Raw genomic sequence first — 17,868 nt, 5'->3', positions numbered from 1 at the left:
CATGTCAGCCCTACTTTATTCAAGTGTCATAGTTGCAGCAGGTGGAAACTAATCTGTTTCTACCCATTAATAGAAAACAACAAAGCCACTCAAATATTAAAACTGCCTAGGAGCTATCACCATGTTATTTATAGCAATCTGTTCTAACTCAAAATGATATTAAAAAGAGTGTTGCTTTTTCCACCTCAAACCAATTAGGCCTAATGATATTAACTATATTAATAGTATTAATCAACCATATCTAGCACTCCTACACAGTCCTGCATTACAGTTTTTGGCTATTACGAATAAAGCTGCTCTGTACAAACTTTTATTTTTATTTATTTGTTTTTTAAAAAAGATTTTTTATTATTTATTCATGATAGTCATAGAGAGAGGAGAGAGAGGCAGAGACACAGGCAGAGGGAGAAGCAGGCTTCATGCCCAGAGCCCGAAGTGGGACTCGATCCCGAGACTCCGGGATGGCGCCCTGGGCCAAAGGCAGGCGCTAAACTGCTGAGCCACCAGGGATCCCCTGTACAAACTTTTAAGTATAATTCTTTGTGTGGATATATGTTTTCATTTTTTTTTTTTGGATAAATACTGTAGAGTGTAATAGCGAAGTCATGTGGCAGGTATATATTTAATCTAATGAGATACTGCCATTCAGTTTTCCTAAGTGGATTTACCAGTTTACGTTTATATTCCTGCTGTAGTTATGTGAGCATTGTAGTTGCTTCACATCCTTGGCAACCCCTGATATTGTCACTTTCTTACATTTGAGCCAATCTAGTGGGTGTGTAGAGATTGTGTATCTATTTTTCTAATGACTATTAATGTTGAGCATCTTTTCATGTTGTTAATTGCCATTCATTCTTCAGTGTGAAGTTTCTTCTCATTCTCACATTTGACTTTGTCAGATCTTTTGCCCATTTAAAAAAAATGGGTTGTCTTCTTTTCATTGAGTTGTAATAGTTCTTAATATATTCTAGATCAAAATCCTTATTATGTATATATGTATTACAAATATTATCTCCCATGTTGTGGCTTTTTTAGCTTTCTTAATGATATTTGTCAAAGAGGAGAAGTTTCTACTTTTGATAAAATCCAATTCATCAGCTTTTTATTCTTATGGTTCATGCTGTTCGTGTCCTAGCTAACAAATCTTTGTATACTGCAAGTTTGCAAAGATTTTCTCTGATGTTTTATTCTAAAAATTTTCTTCCTTAAAGCTTTTATGTTTATAACTGTCTTTTATATCTCAGTTAATTTTTAAAAAGATTTTATTGATTTACTTGAGAGACCGAGAGAAAACATGAGTGGGGGATGGACCAGGGGAAGAGGCAGAGGGAGAAGGAGAAGCAGACTCCTCACTGATCAGGGAGCTTGATGCAGGGTTTGATCCCAGAATCATGACCTGAGCTGAAGGCAGATGCTCAACTGACTGAGCCACCCAGGTGCCCCCGAGTTAATTTTTTTAATGTACTGTGAGGTAAAAGTTGGTGTTTTTCTTTCCCTCTTTTTTTTTTCAGTACCCTCTGATGAAAAAAACCTTTTTTTTAAAAAAAAATTATTTATTCATGAGCAACACAGAGAGAGAGGCAGAGGAGACACAGGCAGAGGGAGGAGCAGGCTCCATGCAGGGAGTCCGATGTGGGACTTGGTCCTGGGACTCTGGGATCACCCTCTGACCCAAAGGCAGACGCTCAACCACTGAGCCACCCAGGTGTTCCAAAAACCTTTCTTTCTCCATGATTTCTTTGCTACCTTTGTAGAAAATAACTATATGTGTTTATTTACATATGTATTTCTTTACTCCCTGTTCAATACCACTGATATATTGGTACATCCATGTATCAATAGTATACTATCTTGATTACTACATCATTATAGTGTATCTTGAAAATAGCATAAATCTTTGAGTATATTCTCTTTAAAATTTGCTTTGCTAATGCTAGATCTTTTGCATTTACATACAGATTTTAGAATTGTCAAATTTTTTTTAATTTGCTTAAAATTTGACCGGAATTGCATTGAATTTTTAGATAAACTTGATAAGAATTGACATCTTGAAGGCACCTAAGTGGCTCAGTCAGTTAAGCATCTCCCTTCAGCTCAGGTCATGATCATGGGGATCTGGGATCAAGCCCACATGGGGCTCCCTACTTAGCAGGCAGCCTGCTTCTCCTTCTCCCTCTGCTATTCCCCCTGCTTGTGCTCCCTGGCTCCTCTCTATCTGTCAAGTACATAAGTTAAATATTAAAAAAAAAAAAACAAAAGAAATCTTGACAATATTGACATCTTGACAATATTGTATTTTCCAATGCATGAATGTGGTACATTTCTTCATTTATTTTGACCTTTAATTTCTTTCAGCACTGGTTTATAGTTTTCAGTGTACAGATTTCACACATGTTTTAAAACTTTATCCCTGGGATGCCCGGGTGGCTCAGCGGTTGAGGATCAGCTCAGGGCGTGATCCTGGGGTCCTGGGAAGGAGTCCCACATCATGCTCCCATGGAGCCTGCTTCTCCCTCTGCCTATGTCTCTGCCTCTCTTTCTGTGTCTCTCGTGAGTATATAAATAAGATCTTTAAAAAATAAAAATAAAAAACAAAAAAGTTTATCCCTAAGAATTTCATCATTTTGGGTTCTCTTAGAAGTGGAATTCTATTTTTATTGCATTTTTCAATTTTTCATTGCTGGTCTGTAGAAATACAGTTGATTTTTATAACCTTGTGATCTGCAGTTTTGCCTAATTTTTTTATAGTTGTAATAATTTTATTGTAGACTTAAGATATTTTACAACATGATAATCTTTTTTTATTATAAATTTAGTTTCTTCAGTTGATACTGCTCTTTTCAAGTTTCCTACTGTTTCTTGTGTCATTTTTGGTAATTCATATCTTTTAAGGAATTTGTTTCATCTAAATTGTCAGGTTTATTGACATAGAGTGTTTCATAATATTTCTTTATTGTGGATTAATATCTTATTCCCTGATAATGGTCATTTGTGTCTTTTCCCCCCTCTGATCAGGCCTGCTAGAGATTTACCAGTATTATTGGCCTTTTTCTTATGACCCTGAGATCATGACCTGAGCTGAAATCAAGAGTTGCTGCCCAACTGACTGAGGCACCCAGGCACCCCAAACTGTCAGTCTTTCTATCTTTTGTGCTTGGAAAATTTTAACAACAAAAGAATAGTTTTTTTGTTTGTTTGTTTCTTGAAGTTTTGGTAGACTTCACTTGTAAAACCATTTTGAGAGGGTACAAAGGTAGATCTTTATTACTTCTTCAGTTTCTTCAATTGAAAGTTATTTGATTTTATTCCTCCTTCTGGAGTCAAATTTTAATTATTTGTATTTTCCTTAATTGTCCATTACATTCAGATAAGTAGTTCTCCAAGCTTGGTCTAGGGACCCTCCAGGGTCCTTACAAGGGATCTATGAGGTCAAAGATATTTTCATAATAATATATAATTGCCTCTTCATTCTCATTCTCTCAGTAGTATGCAGTAGAGTTTTCCAGAGGCTATATGCTATGTACTGTTGCAGCAAATTGAATATAGAATCAGATATAAAAATACAACTATCTTTTATTAAGACATATGTTAAAGAGAATTGCAAAAATGTATCATAATGCCACAATTCTCATTAAATTGTTTTGTCTGAAAAATATAGTATTTTTTCATGTTTATGTTAACATGTAATGGATTTATTACTTTTGTTATTAATTTCAAATGAATTAAATATTTTAAAAATTCATTGTTTTAATTGCTAATATTTTTAATTGCTAATATTATAATTATTAATAGATATAACCAGCATAAACAAAGCTATTTTGGTCCTCAAAAAATTTTAAGACAGTAAAGAGTACTGAAACTAAACTGTTTGAGAACCACTGATCTAGATTTAAGAATTTAATTCTTTTTATAAAGATTTTATGTTTATTTATTTATTCACGAGAAAGAGAGAGAGAGAGAGAGGCAGAGACACAGGCAGAGGGAGAAGCAGTCTCCATGCAGGAAGCCTGACATGGGACTCAATCCTGGGTCTCTAGGATCACGCCCTGGGCTGAAGGCAGCGCTAAACCACTGAGCAACCCAGACTGCCCAAGAATTTAATTTTTTGAGGATGTATGTACTCTTCTGTAATACTTGAAATCTTTGAATAGAAAATTCTGTACAGGTATATATATCTGCATCTGTATGTACACGTACATTTTTGTTTTTACGTATTTGTTGTGTGTCCTTGTGTGCTTATGAGCAGAACCCCAACTTAGATGAAAGAACTGGCCTCATTAGTGTTTTGGGTCTTCTTTGTGGCTGATTTTGTCCACAGGCCAAGTTTCCAGAAGGATTTATTTATCTATCTATCTATTGCAGATTTATTTATTTATTTATTCATGATAGACACAGAGAGAAAGAGGCAGAGACACGGGCAGAGGGAGAAGCAGGCTCCATGCCGGGAGCCTGATGCGGGACTCAATCCCAGGACTGCAGGATCACGCCCTGGGCCAAAGGCAGGCGCCAAACCACTGAGCCACCCAGGGATCCCCCTACAGAAGTGATTTAGACTTGTGAGCTGGCAGGCTTCAGATAGGAAGCCTGGATGAAAAGAATAGGGTTTCCCAGCCCCAGCAGGAAGGGTGGGAAACTCCCTCAGGGAGGTTGTTCTCATAGACCAACTGGTGGTTGTGCTGGATTTTTTGAAACCCGTATTGTTCTCAAAGTTAGAATCCAGAAGTATCCCTAGATTGAGGCTTCATGGTCCAGAGTTTTGGCCACTATAACTCCTATGCCTGGTATGTTTTGGGGGGCCTGCAGTCTATGCATACCAGCCATCTGTGCTCAGTGCACTCCCTTCTCCAATTCCACTGAGCTGGACTATTTGATCTTCTTGTCTATAAGGACTGTTCAGAAGCCTCTGCCTCTAACAGTACCCATGGAGCTGTTGCAGGGCCCAATTCCCTGGGCCCAGTACCTCCTACCTGCCACCTGTGCACCAGAAGCTCCTTCTGGGAAGGGTATCCAGCACAGTGTGAAGCAAAGAGTTTCTGGCTAAGATTAGAACCAGGAACAGGGTTATAGCCTGGTAAAACCTCAGGTTATGTTTTCAGGAAATGGACTGTTGAACAAAAGTTAGTTTGAAGGCAGTGAGATCCCAGACTAGAAAAAAAACTTAATCCTGCTTGCTGTACCTTTCAGAATGATTCCCTTTATCCTGAAGTGTGTGTAGGCAGGTCAAGCAATTACCTGGATTTTTACAGTAGCCTCCTAGGAGCTGTCTCTGCTTCCATGCTTGTCCCTTATCACTTTAAAAAGTAAGTCAGTTTAAGTCCTTCCTTCATTCTCTCCATCAACCTCAGAGTAAAATCAAATTCCTTTAATTGCCTCCAAGAGCTTCTACTGGCCCTTCCCTAGCACTGTACCTCAGTTCTTTGATTTCATCACTTGTTTCTCTCTTCTTCCAATGTTCAGCCACATTGGTCTCCTCGCTGTTTATTCATGGGACACACCAGACACAACTGCCTCAGAGCCTTTGTTTGCTGTTCCATCTGCCTAAAATGTCTCTTCTTCAGATATACTCATAGCTTATTCCCTCACTGCCTTCATTTCTTTCTTCAGCAGTGTCCTTTTTGGTGAGGCTTTCCCTGGCTACACTCTTTGAAGTCGCAAATCCCTTCTTCCATTCCCCATTCCTCTTTCACTTTTCTCCACTCCATTTATCACTTTACACTGCATTTATTTAATTAAGGTAGCATGTGACTTAATTTACTTGTTTTGTTCGTTTCCTCATTCTTGGCTATTAGTTTTACAAGGGTAAGAGTTTATATCTGCTTTGTTTACTAAGAGATGCCTAACACACATGGGCATGCACAATTACCTGTCACTGGCTGTGGTTACTCTGAACCATATTCAGCGTGTCTTGTCCACGCTGTGCAGGTCTCCCCAGCAGTAACAGTGGCAGTTTATATGTACACAATGGTCAGAGTAAAAGCAAGAAATGGTGAATAGGAGGAAGGAGGTCCTACCTTCTCCTCTATCCACCAGGGGCCCTCCCACTTTTTATCTTTGCTGAACAAACAGAAAACCTTTGAGGTTGAGATAATATACAGTGGAGAAAGAAACAGAGAAAATTATGTTCCAAAATAAATGACAGTGTATTCTGTACTTTCTATCATGTTATTTTAAAAGAATAATAGAAAATGAGGGGGAAAACCCCAAACCTTCTCCAACTATGTGGTTCTAGTACCTTTTTTCATTTCTGTTGGTGTTTGCTTATACTAAGATGCAGTAAGTGATTTTCAAACTTGTTTGCTTCTGTATCCTTCTCCTCCAAAAGAATTTTGAGAAAATATGTACTCCCTCACATATTTTTGAATTGACATCTAAAATATTTCAATTATAAGTTGAATTGGTAGTAAAGCATATCACTTTTAAAAATGTTGCCATTGGGGCAACTGGGTGGCTCAGTGGTTGAACGTGCAACTGTCTTTGGCTCAGGTCATGATCCCGGGGTTCTGGAATTGAGTCCTGTTTCTCCCTCTGCCTGTGTTTCTGCTTCTCTCTCTCTCTCTGTCTCTCATGAATAAATAAAAATCAAATCTCAAAAAAATGTTTACATTGGAAAGAATTCATGGGGTTGGATTTTCTTTAAAAAAACAAAAACAAACAAACAAAAAAACTTGAGCCCAAATCTCTCTAACAAACAAATAAAAAACCAAAAAAGATAATGGAGATAGAATAAACAAGATTAGGGCAGCCCCAGTAGCGCTGCCATCAGCCCAGGACCTGATCCTGGAGACGCGGGATCGAGTCCCACGTCAGGCTCCCTGCGTGGAGCCTGCTTCTCCCTCTGCCTGTGTCTCTGCCTCTCTCTCTCTCCTCTCTGTGTATTCTCATGAATAAATAAATAAAATCTTAAAAAAAAAAAAAAGAATAAACAAGATTGGCCTAATGGTAACTTGAAGCTGCTCAAAGAGTGCATGGGAATTCATGTATTATTCTTTCTACTTTTGTGTTTATTGTTTTGTTTTCTTCTTTTCACATTAGAGATTTTTACTAAATGCTTAGCGATCTTTGTCTATTCATTGTTAAGCATGGGGCATTTAGAAAATGATTGAGAGTTATGTCTATCCCGAGCAGGATAGTGGGGCTTGTTGACTGGGTTTTATTGGAGGAGAACAGGTGGTAAACTGACTTTTTACATGGAGAGACCTATGTAATTTCTGAAAGTTTTCCCCTCAGAAACCATCCAGTTTATCCAAAGATGAATCTTCTAATCTTCTGTCCAGAGAGGTATAAGTTTGGCTGCCTGTTTGCCCAGTGCAGGTAGGAAAGGGAGCTGCAGGTCTCTAGGCAGACTATAAACTCTCACTGAACCCTCCTGTTTTCCTTTGCAGGGCTTTCCTCTGTCTGTCATCTTGCCAGGGACTTCTGAGTGTAGAAACCTCTAGTTTGGTTTCCAGAGTAGAAATCTCCTCCTGATTGGTGTCAGGGAGAGGACTGGGGGTCTGTCCATTCCTTCCACAAGCCATTAGCCATTCCCTCTGTTACCAGTTTCACCCTGTGTTGTCTGGCTCCTCCAATCCTCGGTTTTGCTGAGTTTGCAGAGGCAAGTATTTCCCTTAAGGATCAGCTTCCTGGGCTCTGCCACTTTCCGCTCCTGCAGTCCCTTTTTGTCTTTCGTATATGCAGAGTTGGGGTGATAAGTAATTTTTTTGTTGTTGTTTCATTGTAGATGGAACTTTTTTTTTCTGTTTCTCATTCTCCATCTGATTTTGAGATGATTTTTCAAAGGAGGTGCAGGCAGAAAGGGCTTTAGTCCACCACCTTGAAGTCACAAGTCTTTATTTTATAATAACAAATTACTTTTGCATATTTAAAAAGTAATAACTAAATTTAATTTTTTTTTAATTTTTATAAATTTTTTATCCCTAGGAATATACCTAGTAGCAAATCAGGTTCAACACACAGAATGATTTCAGCCTTGTAGTTTTCCTGTGATAAATTGGAATAATTTTTAAATAGTTATCTTCATAGAATTCTTGAGTTATTTATTGAAGAGACCTTTTTCAACAATTAATAGATCTCAGCAATTAACAATTAATTTGTCTCTTTGGTATTCTAAAAGTTAACATTTACTATTAAAAAATGTTTTTCTTGTTAGTAATTTGGAAGCAAAATTGTATTTGACTTGACATTGAGCTTTTGATACACTGAAGTCTCTTGAATCTGCAAATTTACTTTATGTTAACCTGTATGTCAGTGAGAATGCTAGTTCTCTAAAATCAAATTCTAGGAGGAAGAGTATTTGCATCCCCTCAACCACACCCAGTGGCTAACAGATATTTGTTGAGATGTCTTTGTTTCACTGTTAACTCCAGAGTTACCTGAAATTCAGTTACCAAGTCACCTTTCATTAGCATATGACACTAAAGGACAAGACTGAACCATATCTTTATTATTAAACTTTTAAATTTGAGTATATTTGACACATAATGTTACATTAGTTTTAGGTGTACAATGTAGTGTTTTGACGAGTTTATACATTATGCTATGTTCATCGCAAGTGTAGCTCCCATCTGCTCTGATACATCTCTCTTATGACATAATGATATTATATATGACTATGATATAAGACTATATTCCTTATGCTGTACCCTTTTTTCCTGTGATTTATTCATTACATAACTGGAAGGCTGTGTCTCCCACTCCCCTCCACCTATTTTACCCATCCCTCACCCTCCTTCCCTCTGGCAACCATCAGTTTGTTCTCTGCATTTATAGGTCTGATTCTGCCTTTTGTTTCTTTATTCATTTGAGTGTGTGTTTTTTGTTTTTTAGATTCTACATGAGTGATACCTCTCTTCATGTCTATCCCAGAGCCTTTTTTAAAACATTTATTCATGAGAGACACAGAAAGAGAGAGGCATAGACATAGGCAGAGAGAGAAACAGACCTCCTGTGGGAAGCCTGATGCAGAACTTGATCCCAGGACCCTGGGATCACGCCCTGAGCCAAAGGCAGATGTTCAACCACTGAGTCACCCAGGTGCCCCTATCCCAGAGCCTTTCATTCATGGAAGCTGTTCTGTCTTTTCTGATCCTGCTTCCTACCTCCATTCCTACCCCACCTTCCCACCCCCACTGAATTTCCTTTTGTGATTATTTCCAATTAAATCCTTCAGAGCTAGGCACACATCAGCACTTTAGCAAGCAGGTTATTCAACTGCTCTATCTAGTACTTGCGTAGAATCCTCCAGCAAAGTTAAAGCAGAGTCCAGGATTAAGTTGTGTGGTTCCTGAATTTTCAGGAGGTGACATACTGTCTTTGGTACCAAATTTTTTTTTTTTTTTTTTTTTTTTTACCAAATTTGATTAAACTTGATAACTTTAATGCCATTTGGTTCTGTTGGGGAAGAAGAATTAAATTGCTTACTCTAGAGAATGATTTTTTTCCCACCGACTAAGGAATAGAACATTTATTAAAATTATCTTAGTGACCTGAAAGAGAGAAATGTATTTTTCTTCCTCAGCAGAAGCAGGTCCAGGACATTATTAGCACGTAGTAAAAATTGAATAATTGAGCAACACTGACTTCTTTGGGATTCAGCCTCCTAGCCCCTGCTGTGTGATTAGTTCTGTCCAACCTGCTGGCATGCTTGAGCGGAAAGCCTGCAGAGGATTAAGAAGGAAAAACCCTTTAGCAAATCTCAGGTACTGAAGACATTTGATTTAATTTTATATGTTACACATGGTAATCTGGTTTCCCTTGGCAACCTCCAGTTCTGCCCTACTTTATAATCAGAGGATGGCAGGACACTTTGCAGATTTGATGGCATCACCTGAAAGTGACTGTAGAAAACAGAATTTGCCTCAAAAAAGGAGAGAGAAAGGTCACTTAAAAAAGGACAGAAGAATCTTCACCCTCTTAAAGAAAGGACAGATAGCTCTCTGTAGCTTACATACCCATGAGGATTTTGGGACTTCCTATAGCAGAGCAGTTTGGGAAGTGAGGGAAAGGATTGTAAATTTCAAATCTTGTAAATTTTTTTTTTTAAGATTTTATTTATTTATTCATGAGAGACACAGAGAGAGGCAGAAACATAGGCAGAGGGAGAAGCAGGCTCCCTGTGGGGAGCCTGATGTGGGACTCAATCCCAGGACCTGGGATCACAACCTGAGCCAAAGGCAGACGCTCAACCGCTGAGCCACCCAGGCATCCCAAGTCTTGTAAATCTTTTAAGGGATGGCAATTTTATTGCAGTTAAGGTTTTAATTTTAAAAATGACAGTAATAGGTAACTATTTGTTAGGTACATGCCAGGAATCTTACTTGATTCCTTACATATACAAGTTTGTTAAATCCCCACAATCTCCCTTCAAGGAGAGTATTAATATCCCTTTATGGATAAGAAAACAGATATTTATTGATCTCTTAAAGTATGGAGGCTGGAGGAAGGTGGGGGTAATATTGACTACAAGGTTTCAGTTTGGGGAAATCATTCTTCACATTTTTTTTCTTTAATCTTAACGTCCTGTAAGTCTTAATAGCCTCTATTCTAAAACAGTTATACTGGGGATCCCTGGGTGGCTCAGTGGTTTAGTGTCTGCCTTCAGGCCAGGGTGTGATCCTGGGGTCCCGGGAATGAGTCCCACATTGGGCTCCTGGCATGGATCCTGCTTCTCCCTCTGCCTGTGTCTCTGCCTCCGTCTCTCTCTCTGGGTCTCTCATGAATAAATAAAATCTTAAAAAAAAAAAAAAAAAAAAAAAAGAACCAACAGTATAGTAATTCCTACTAATGGTGACCTTTAGCCATCCAGAATAGTTTAAGTTACATTCATCTTAGTCAAACTCTTTCATTTTACCCAATAAGAAAACTGAGTGCCGGGGATCCCTGGGTGGCTCAGCGGTCTAGTGCCTGCCTTCGGCCCAGGGCATGATCCTGGGGTCCTGGGATCGAGTCCCATGTCAGGCTCCCTGCATGGAGCCTGCTTCTCCCTCTGCCTGTGTCTCTGCCTCTCTCTCTCTCTCTCTCTCTCTCTCTCTGTTTCTCATGAATAAATAAAATCTAAAGAGGGCTTGAGTAAATGGAAGGAAAGAAGGATGGAGTCTTTTAGTACTATCAGTGGCATTAGGTTGAGCTACAAAGTAAACAAACTACTGAATCAGAAGGTACTGATGAGATGTTTAGGCATTGGGAACAGTTCTAGTTCTTACTTGACCAGTCATTAATTTATTCTGCTTGGCTCATGTCTGAACAACGTAATACACTTAAGAATTCCAAATGATTGCAAGTCTTTAAGTGTCTAGTGCCCTACTGGTCATTTGAAGTTTAAAAAAAAGGACAGGATTCTACATATGAACCACAACATGTATGTGTGTGTGTTGGGGGGGCATATCTTGAGGTAGATGTGAGCAATAATGAATGGCCACATTTGTGAGAGGTGATGCAGAGACTACATATAGTATTTTATCAACTTACACATGTATGCTCCTGTCATGTTCACAAAATGCTATATACTGAGGTAGAACATGTCATTAGCTCTCTGTAAAGTGACAGCTTTGGGAGCCTATTGGCAAACAGAAATTTTAGTGTCACATACTTTACTATGTAAAGCATTTTATATGAATTTAATCCTTATAACCGTGATTGTGAGTGTTACTGTCTCCATTTTAGCAACTTTTTTCAGTTTTTGATTAATTCTTCCCAGAACATTTTCTCTAACATTTTATATTGAGAATTTTTCAACGTACAGGAAGGTTGAAAGAATTGTACAGTGAACACCCATACACCCACCTAGATTCTATAGTCATTACTATTTTTCTATATTTCCTTTATTATAGATCTTGTCATCAGTTTATCCATCCACTCATCTTTTTGTTATATTCTGAAGTGAGTTACAGATGTTGTTACATTTTACTTCTAAACACATGTGGATATCATTAATTAGATAGAGTTAAAAATGTAGCCTTATTAAAATAAAATAAAACACAAAACTGAGACCTTCAATTCTGTTTGGGGGACATAGTATATCCTAGGTCACTTTTGGCCTTCGTCTGTGAAATAGGAAGATATTTTAAGAAAAAAGTAAGCTACCTGTGTGAAACACTTATACATCATTAATGAGATAGAAATCTGTAGGGAGGAGGAAGATACCCCTGTTGAGTTCCTAGGCCACAAGCAACCCAGCACTGAAAAGTGGCATCTTATCTCATTTCTGATTTTAAATGACAATGAGATCATTGCCACATTTCTGAACATTAACTCCTCCCCTAAAGAGGAGAGTTCGATTAACAAATTTTTAAGTACTTTAGTAATGATACTGGAACTTCATTTCAATGAACATTTTCCCCCTTTTCTCTTTTTCCGGGTGTGACTAAATTACTTACAGCATGCTGCATCGTTGCTGGTAAAACAGGAAATGGGGTAAGTAATTAGGTAGGTAAGTAATTTAAATTGATCATTTAAATAAAAGCTACCTGAATCTTCAAGTACTTTTACTACTACTATCTCTTTTAAGAGGAAGTTCACTAGCTCCTAGAGAGATTAACAGAAAAAAAAATTATTTTATGAATTTAGGTGTCAACCTTGTTTAATCAGTTTATTTGAATGGCATATTATTAATATTCTATTAAAGTGGATTCATTTTTTGTAGATTTAAATGAATGTAAGTACATATTTTATATTTATACATTAGGTACTTATATAATGTAACTTGGCAACCTATTATAAAAGAATAAATATTATACTAGTCTTAGAAATTAAATTATAAAACTACACTATGAAAGATAAAGTAAAATCCTACTTACAGCAGAACAACAGTGAGTTTATCTGGGTATAGACAGTCCACAGTCCTTTATCTGAAACTCTTGGGGACCAAATGTGTTTTAGAATTGAGAATTTTTTTAGATTTTAGAAATGTATATGGTATGAAATACCATATTTAACATACCCCTTCCCTCCATGGTCTGAGGTGGTACTCTATAATCAAACACGTTAATATTTCTGCAGTGAAACATGAATATTCACACTAAGCCTGTTACACAAAGTCTCCAAACAGCCTCACATGTTCAAGTCAGTGTTAGGTTGCCAACTGAGTTAAGAAGAAAAAAATGTTTAATTTTCCAGACCTTTTTGGATTTTGAAACTAAATATTCTATACCAATATAAAAAAGGGGCCATGTGACTACTGGAAGATTCCTGTGTACTCTGGAGAGAAAAGCACAGAGAGAAGTATAGATTTCTGTATTATAATCTTGTTTGGTTTAAAAAAGTAATTGATTTGGCTTTTTTGTTTATTTTCGATTTCACATTTGCTTTTCTGAAATGGTAATAGCAGCATATCTATCCAAGGTTTGGGGGTTTAGTTAGGTTATGTTAAATTAGTCTCAAATGCTTGTGATTCTGGCATAATAAAATTTGATCCTATGTTTGAGAAATTTCTTAGCATAGCCAAGGCATGTTTCCAGTTTTCATCAACATTGGTTGTGAGTTGCTGCTGTATTCTTTATTGAAGAATTTCAAACTAAGTTTAGCTCTTCCAAAAGATCCTGTTTGATAGAGATACTGGCACAGAAAAAATACCGAGTACTAATCTTTTCCCTCAGTATCTGTAGTTCATTCTACATTCAAAATATTGTAGAGAAGGACACACCTGGATGGCTCAGTGGTTGAGCATTTGCCTTTGACCCAGACCATGATCCTGGGGTCCTGGGATCGAGTCCCACATCAGGCTCCCCCAAGGAGCCTGCTTCTGCCTGTGTCTCTGCTTCTCTCTTTGTGTGTCTCATGAATAAATAAAATTTAAAAAATATATTGTAGAGGAATTGCCATTAAGGAATTCAAAGAATTTAGAAATTCAAAGAATTTAGATTCAAAGAATTTAGAAAAATTAATTGTGCTCGGATATTTTGGTTTATCTTTCCTCTGGAATGGTTGTCATGTTGTATCTATAGCAAAAGTGATTGCAGTTGATATCCTCATCAGTAGTTACCTGACAGGGGAGAGAGGGAAATGCAGTTACTGACTACTCAATTGGGACTGAATTTACCTCAGTGACTCCTAACTCCTCTAGGACCATCAGGGATATGCTAAGGACCTCTGTGGAAACACCCGAAATTATATTAGAAAAGTTAGTAAGGCACATTGAATTTACAGGATTGAAAATCTGGCATTTTGGGATGCCTGGTGGCTCAGTGGTTGAGTGTCTGCCTTGGGCTCAGGGCGTGATCCCGGATCCCCAGACCAAGCCCCACATCAGGCTCTCTGCAGGGAGCCTGCTTCTCCCTCTGCCTGTGTCTCTCTCTGTGTCTCTCATGAATGAATGAATGAATGAATGAATGAATAAATAAATATAAATAAATAAATAAATAAATAAATAAATAAATAAATCTTTAAAAAAAAGGGAAGAAAATCTGGCATTTTAAGTGTTAAATTTTTGTCTTGTTTAGGAGGTTAAGGTTTCCAAGATGTCTATTAACCTCTTTCTACTAGCCCTTTTCTCTGGAAGGAAAAAATACCTATAATTTTGTTTGGTTTGGTTTGTTTTTTAAACTGGATTAAGGTGTCTAAATATATTTCAAAGACTATGAAGGATTTAAAATATCAGTTTTCTTAAATACATGAATAATGTTTTAACCCATATTTAGTATTTTTTAAAATATTTTATTTATTTATTCATGAGAGACACAAAGAGAGAGGCAGAGACACAGCCAGAGGGAGAAGCAGGCTCCATGCAGGAGCCTGATGTGGGACCTGATCCCGGGACTCCAGGATCACACGCTGGGCCGAAGGTGGCGCTAAACCGCTGAGCCACCCAGGGATCCCTTAACCCATATTTAGGATTGGTTTTTGCTGCAACCCTTTTACTCTCTAGAGTCTAAAGAATGTTTAAATAGTTTTCTATCCTTGTGTTTTCTATTTCAACTTTTTATCCTTTAAAATGTGTTCTCATACATTAATTACTTTTCAACTGTGATGCTATTTTATGCAAATATCACTGAACTGTTGATGCAATATCAAGATAGTCTTTTAAAATACTTAAAATGGGTCAGCCCCGGTGGCCCATTATTTGATTGACGTGACTTATTTTTTAATTTAATTATTTGGGGACCAAATAATTTAATTATTTGAATGATGTGACTTGTTAATTCATTAGTGATATCATAGTATTCTCAGCATAGCAAAGCAGTTTTAGTAATATCATACCATGCATGTTTTTCTTTCTTTTTACTTCAATTACTTCCTTTTTAAATATTTATTTTTGGTAGGCTCCATGCCCAATGTGGGGCTTCAACTCATGACCCTGTGATCAAGAGTCACATGCTCTACCAACTGAGCCAGTTAGGCACCCTCTTCAGTTCCTTTCTATAACAATTTTAGGTTACAAACTAAAACCTAGAGATCATAACTGAGACTCTCCCAAACCTATTTGTTGGTTCATGAGTAGATTTGGGAGGAGTGTCAGATTTTTATTCAGACATTTTTCTTATGTTAAATTGATAAGCGTTTTAGCACATGGATACTTTAGGATTTAATGTTTCTTCTTCGGCAGTTAAGTATAGCTTTTACATTGACTTCCCAAAAGTAAGCCACATTATCAGGAAGAGAGTAGATACAAACCTTTTTAGTCTGGATGAGATTATTGTAATACACAGTGTTGTTTCTGAGTGATAAACAATCCCTTCTGTTCTACCTTCCTGGCTTCTGATGTGTAAATCCTGGAATCTGGCAGTGGTGGCTCAGAAATACTCCTAAGTATACTTTTGTCTTTGGAGTTTGAAAACTGTTTTATATACCATTTTAAAAAGCTGTTTTTAGATTCTACTAGATTATAAGGTCCATGAGCTGAGGAATTTTTGTCTGCTTGTTCTCTGCTTTCTATCTAATGTGTAAAATAGCGCCTGGGACATAGTAGGCAATCAATTAATATTTTTAAAAAATTGCATAAATTCTTGCCTTTACTAGAAAAAGTGAAATTTTTCATGTCAGTGAATTAATTTTTATGTTATTCAGAAAGCAGAGTCTGTCGCTGGGAAGAAATGATATAGTGCAGCTAAAAGAAGCCTACAAATGGATAACTCACCCCCTGTTTTCGGAGGAACTGGGTGTTCCCATTGATGGAAAGGTATTGGGTCATTAACATCGTCAATTTCATTCTCTGGTTTTACCAGTTTTACTTCATTATATGGCAGAGTATTGATTAGCCAAAAAAAAAAAATCTTCTCTTTAAATAACTCAATGGAGAATTTTTAAGCTTTTAAAATATTAATTTCCATCAGTCTTAAATTGAGAAAGATTTTATTTTTTTAAGACTCCTTTGTGATCTAAGACACTTATGAGTGTAACAAATGTCGTGTACCCTGACTTTAAAAGATTAGAATTAAATCTGAGCCTTTAATATGTTTATAGTTTAATTGGAGAGAGACATATACTGATAAAAAGCAATATATAAGTAACTATGAATACGTGTAAAGTCAACTCTAGACTATTTAAATTTGGTTATCTGTGGCTAATCTTGTTTTCAAATATAATCAATCAACTACAGTGAACATGGGTTCAATTTCTCCCACCTTGTTGGTATCTCAAGTCCCTCTATTTAATTTTAGGTAAAGACTGCCTTTGAAACTAGACCACTTAACCATCTCCCATGTTCCAGAATGGACCTTGCCTCAGTCTCCAGAATGGACTGAATTTTAGGCATGTGGAAACAGGATATATTCCCAGCTCATCTTAAATTAGATTTTAATAGTATAGCCTCATTGCTTCATCACTGTGCTTGAAGGAAATTCCATGAATATCAGACACACCTCTATTCAAGTAAAATCACAAACCCATCTTTCAAAGATAAATAATTTAAAAAATTTTTTCACCATTCGAAATTATATAGCTCTGTTTCCCTCTGTTAGTAAGAATAAATTCTGTCTTTTAAACTGAATACTGACAGAATAGAGAATAAAACCACTTCACACATATATGGAGGGGAAATGAGGTAATGAAAGTACTTTGGAAATTAGAGAAGTCATTGATGCAAAATATTTTTACCTCAAACTTCAGTTTTGAAGTACAAGTAATTTTACATGTCAAACCAGTGAGAACAGAAAATAGAAAACAAAAGATGCAACAGTGGTCTAATAGATTCACAGTGAGTGAAGTTTTCTTGAGTAAAAGCAATGTCTTTAATTTTACTTTGTAAATTAGAGAGCAAAAAGAAATTTAGGTATTCAGTATTGTGATTCTAGAGTAGCTAATATGCTTGTTGACAATCCAATGCAATCAGTAAATACAGAAATAATAAAGATAAAATTGTTACATGGTATGGCATTTATTGTTTTTCTCAATGTGGAATTTTGTTCTCTATGGAGATTAATATATATAGAGTATGAAATTGTGCTTTTTTTGTATGCAAGGATGTTCATTGTAGAATTTTTTAATAACAGAAAAGTTTACAACTTAAATGTCCAACAGTCCCTAGAGTTAAAAAGATGAAAAGATGTCCACAACATAATCTTCACTAAGTAAAGCAGTTTTCCAAAAGTATGTTTAATATCCTAGGAAGTATATATGTTTATGTTTATATTCATAAAAATGCCAGAAAGGAATATACCAAACTGTTACTACATTCTACCTCAGTGGTGTGGGATTAAAACTCCATTCTGTTTGATTATTTTATAATTTGTATGTATCATTTTTGTAATAGAAAGTTAAGAACTCTCTTTTGAAACTCAAAGCCACTAGGAAGTTTGAGTTCTTAAAGCATCATAAAAAAATAAAAATAAAAATAAAGGCTCCCACAGAGATTTTAATTTTAAGCATGTGGATAAAATGCTCTTGCTTTGCTAATAATTCTAATCATAGTATTAACAGGAATAATTTTTCTTTCGG

The 17,868-nt window shown here is 36.6% G+C and overlaps 1 protein-coding gene across 4 annotated transcripts in view; it reads left to right on the top strand.

Annotated features, from left to right (window-relative positions):
• The window catches only part of PUS10 (pseudouridine synthase 10), a 68,088-nt gene that overhangs the window by 25,917 nt on the left and 24,303 nt on the right, over positions 1 to 17,868 (top strand). For all 4 annotated transcript variants that reach the window (XM_025992693.2, XM_025992692.2, XM_025992691.2 and 1 more), the window contains 2 exons: positions 12,377 to 12,411; positions 16,000 to 16,111. In XM_025992693.2, the coding sequence (XP_025848478.1) occupies positions 12,377 to 12,411; positions 16,000 to 16,111 (147 nt within the window). The remainder of the gene's footprint in view (positions 1 to 12,376; positions 12,412 to 15,999; positions 16,112 to 17,868) is intronic.

The sequence above is a fragment of the Vulpes vulpes genome, chromosome 16 (assembly GCF_048418805.1).
Source record: "Vulpes vulpes isolate BD-2025 chromosome 16, VulVul3, whole genome shotgun sequence".
NCBI classification, from domain to species: Eukaryota; Metazoa; Chordata; class Mammalia; order Carnivora; family Canidae; genus Vulpes; species Vulpes vulpes.
Note: the sequence above shows the minus strand (reverse complement) of the source record. Positions and strands in the feature narration are given on the sequence as shown.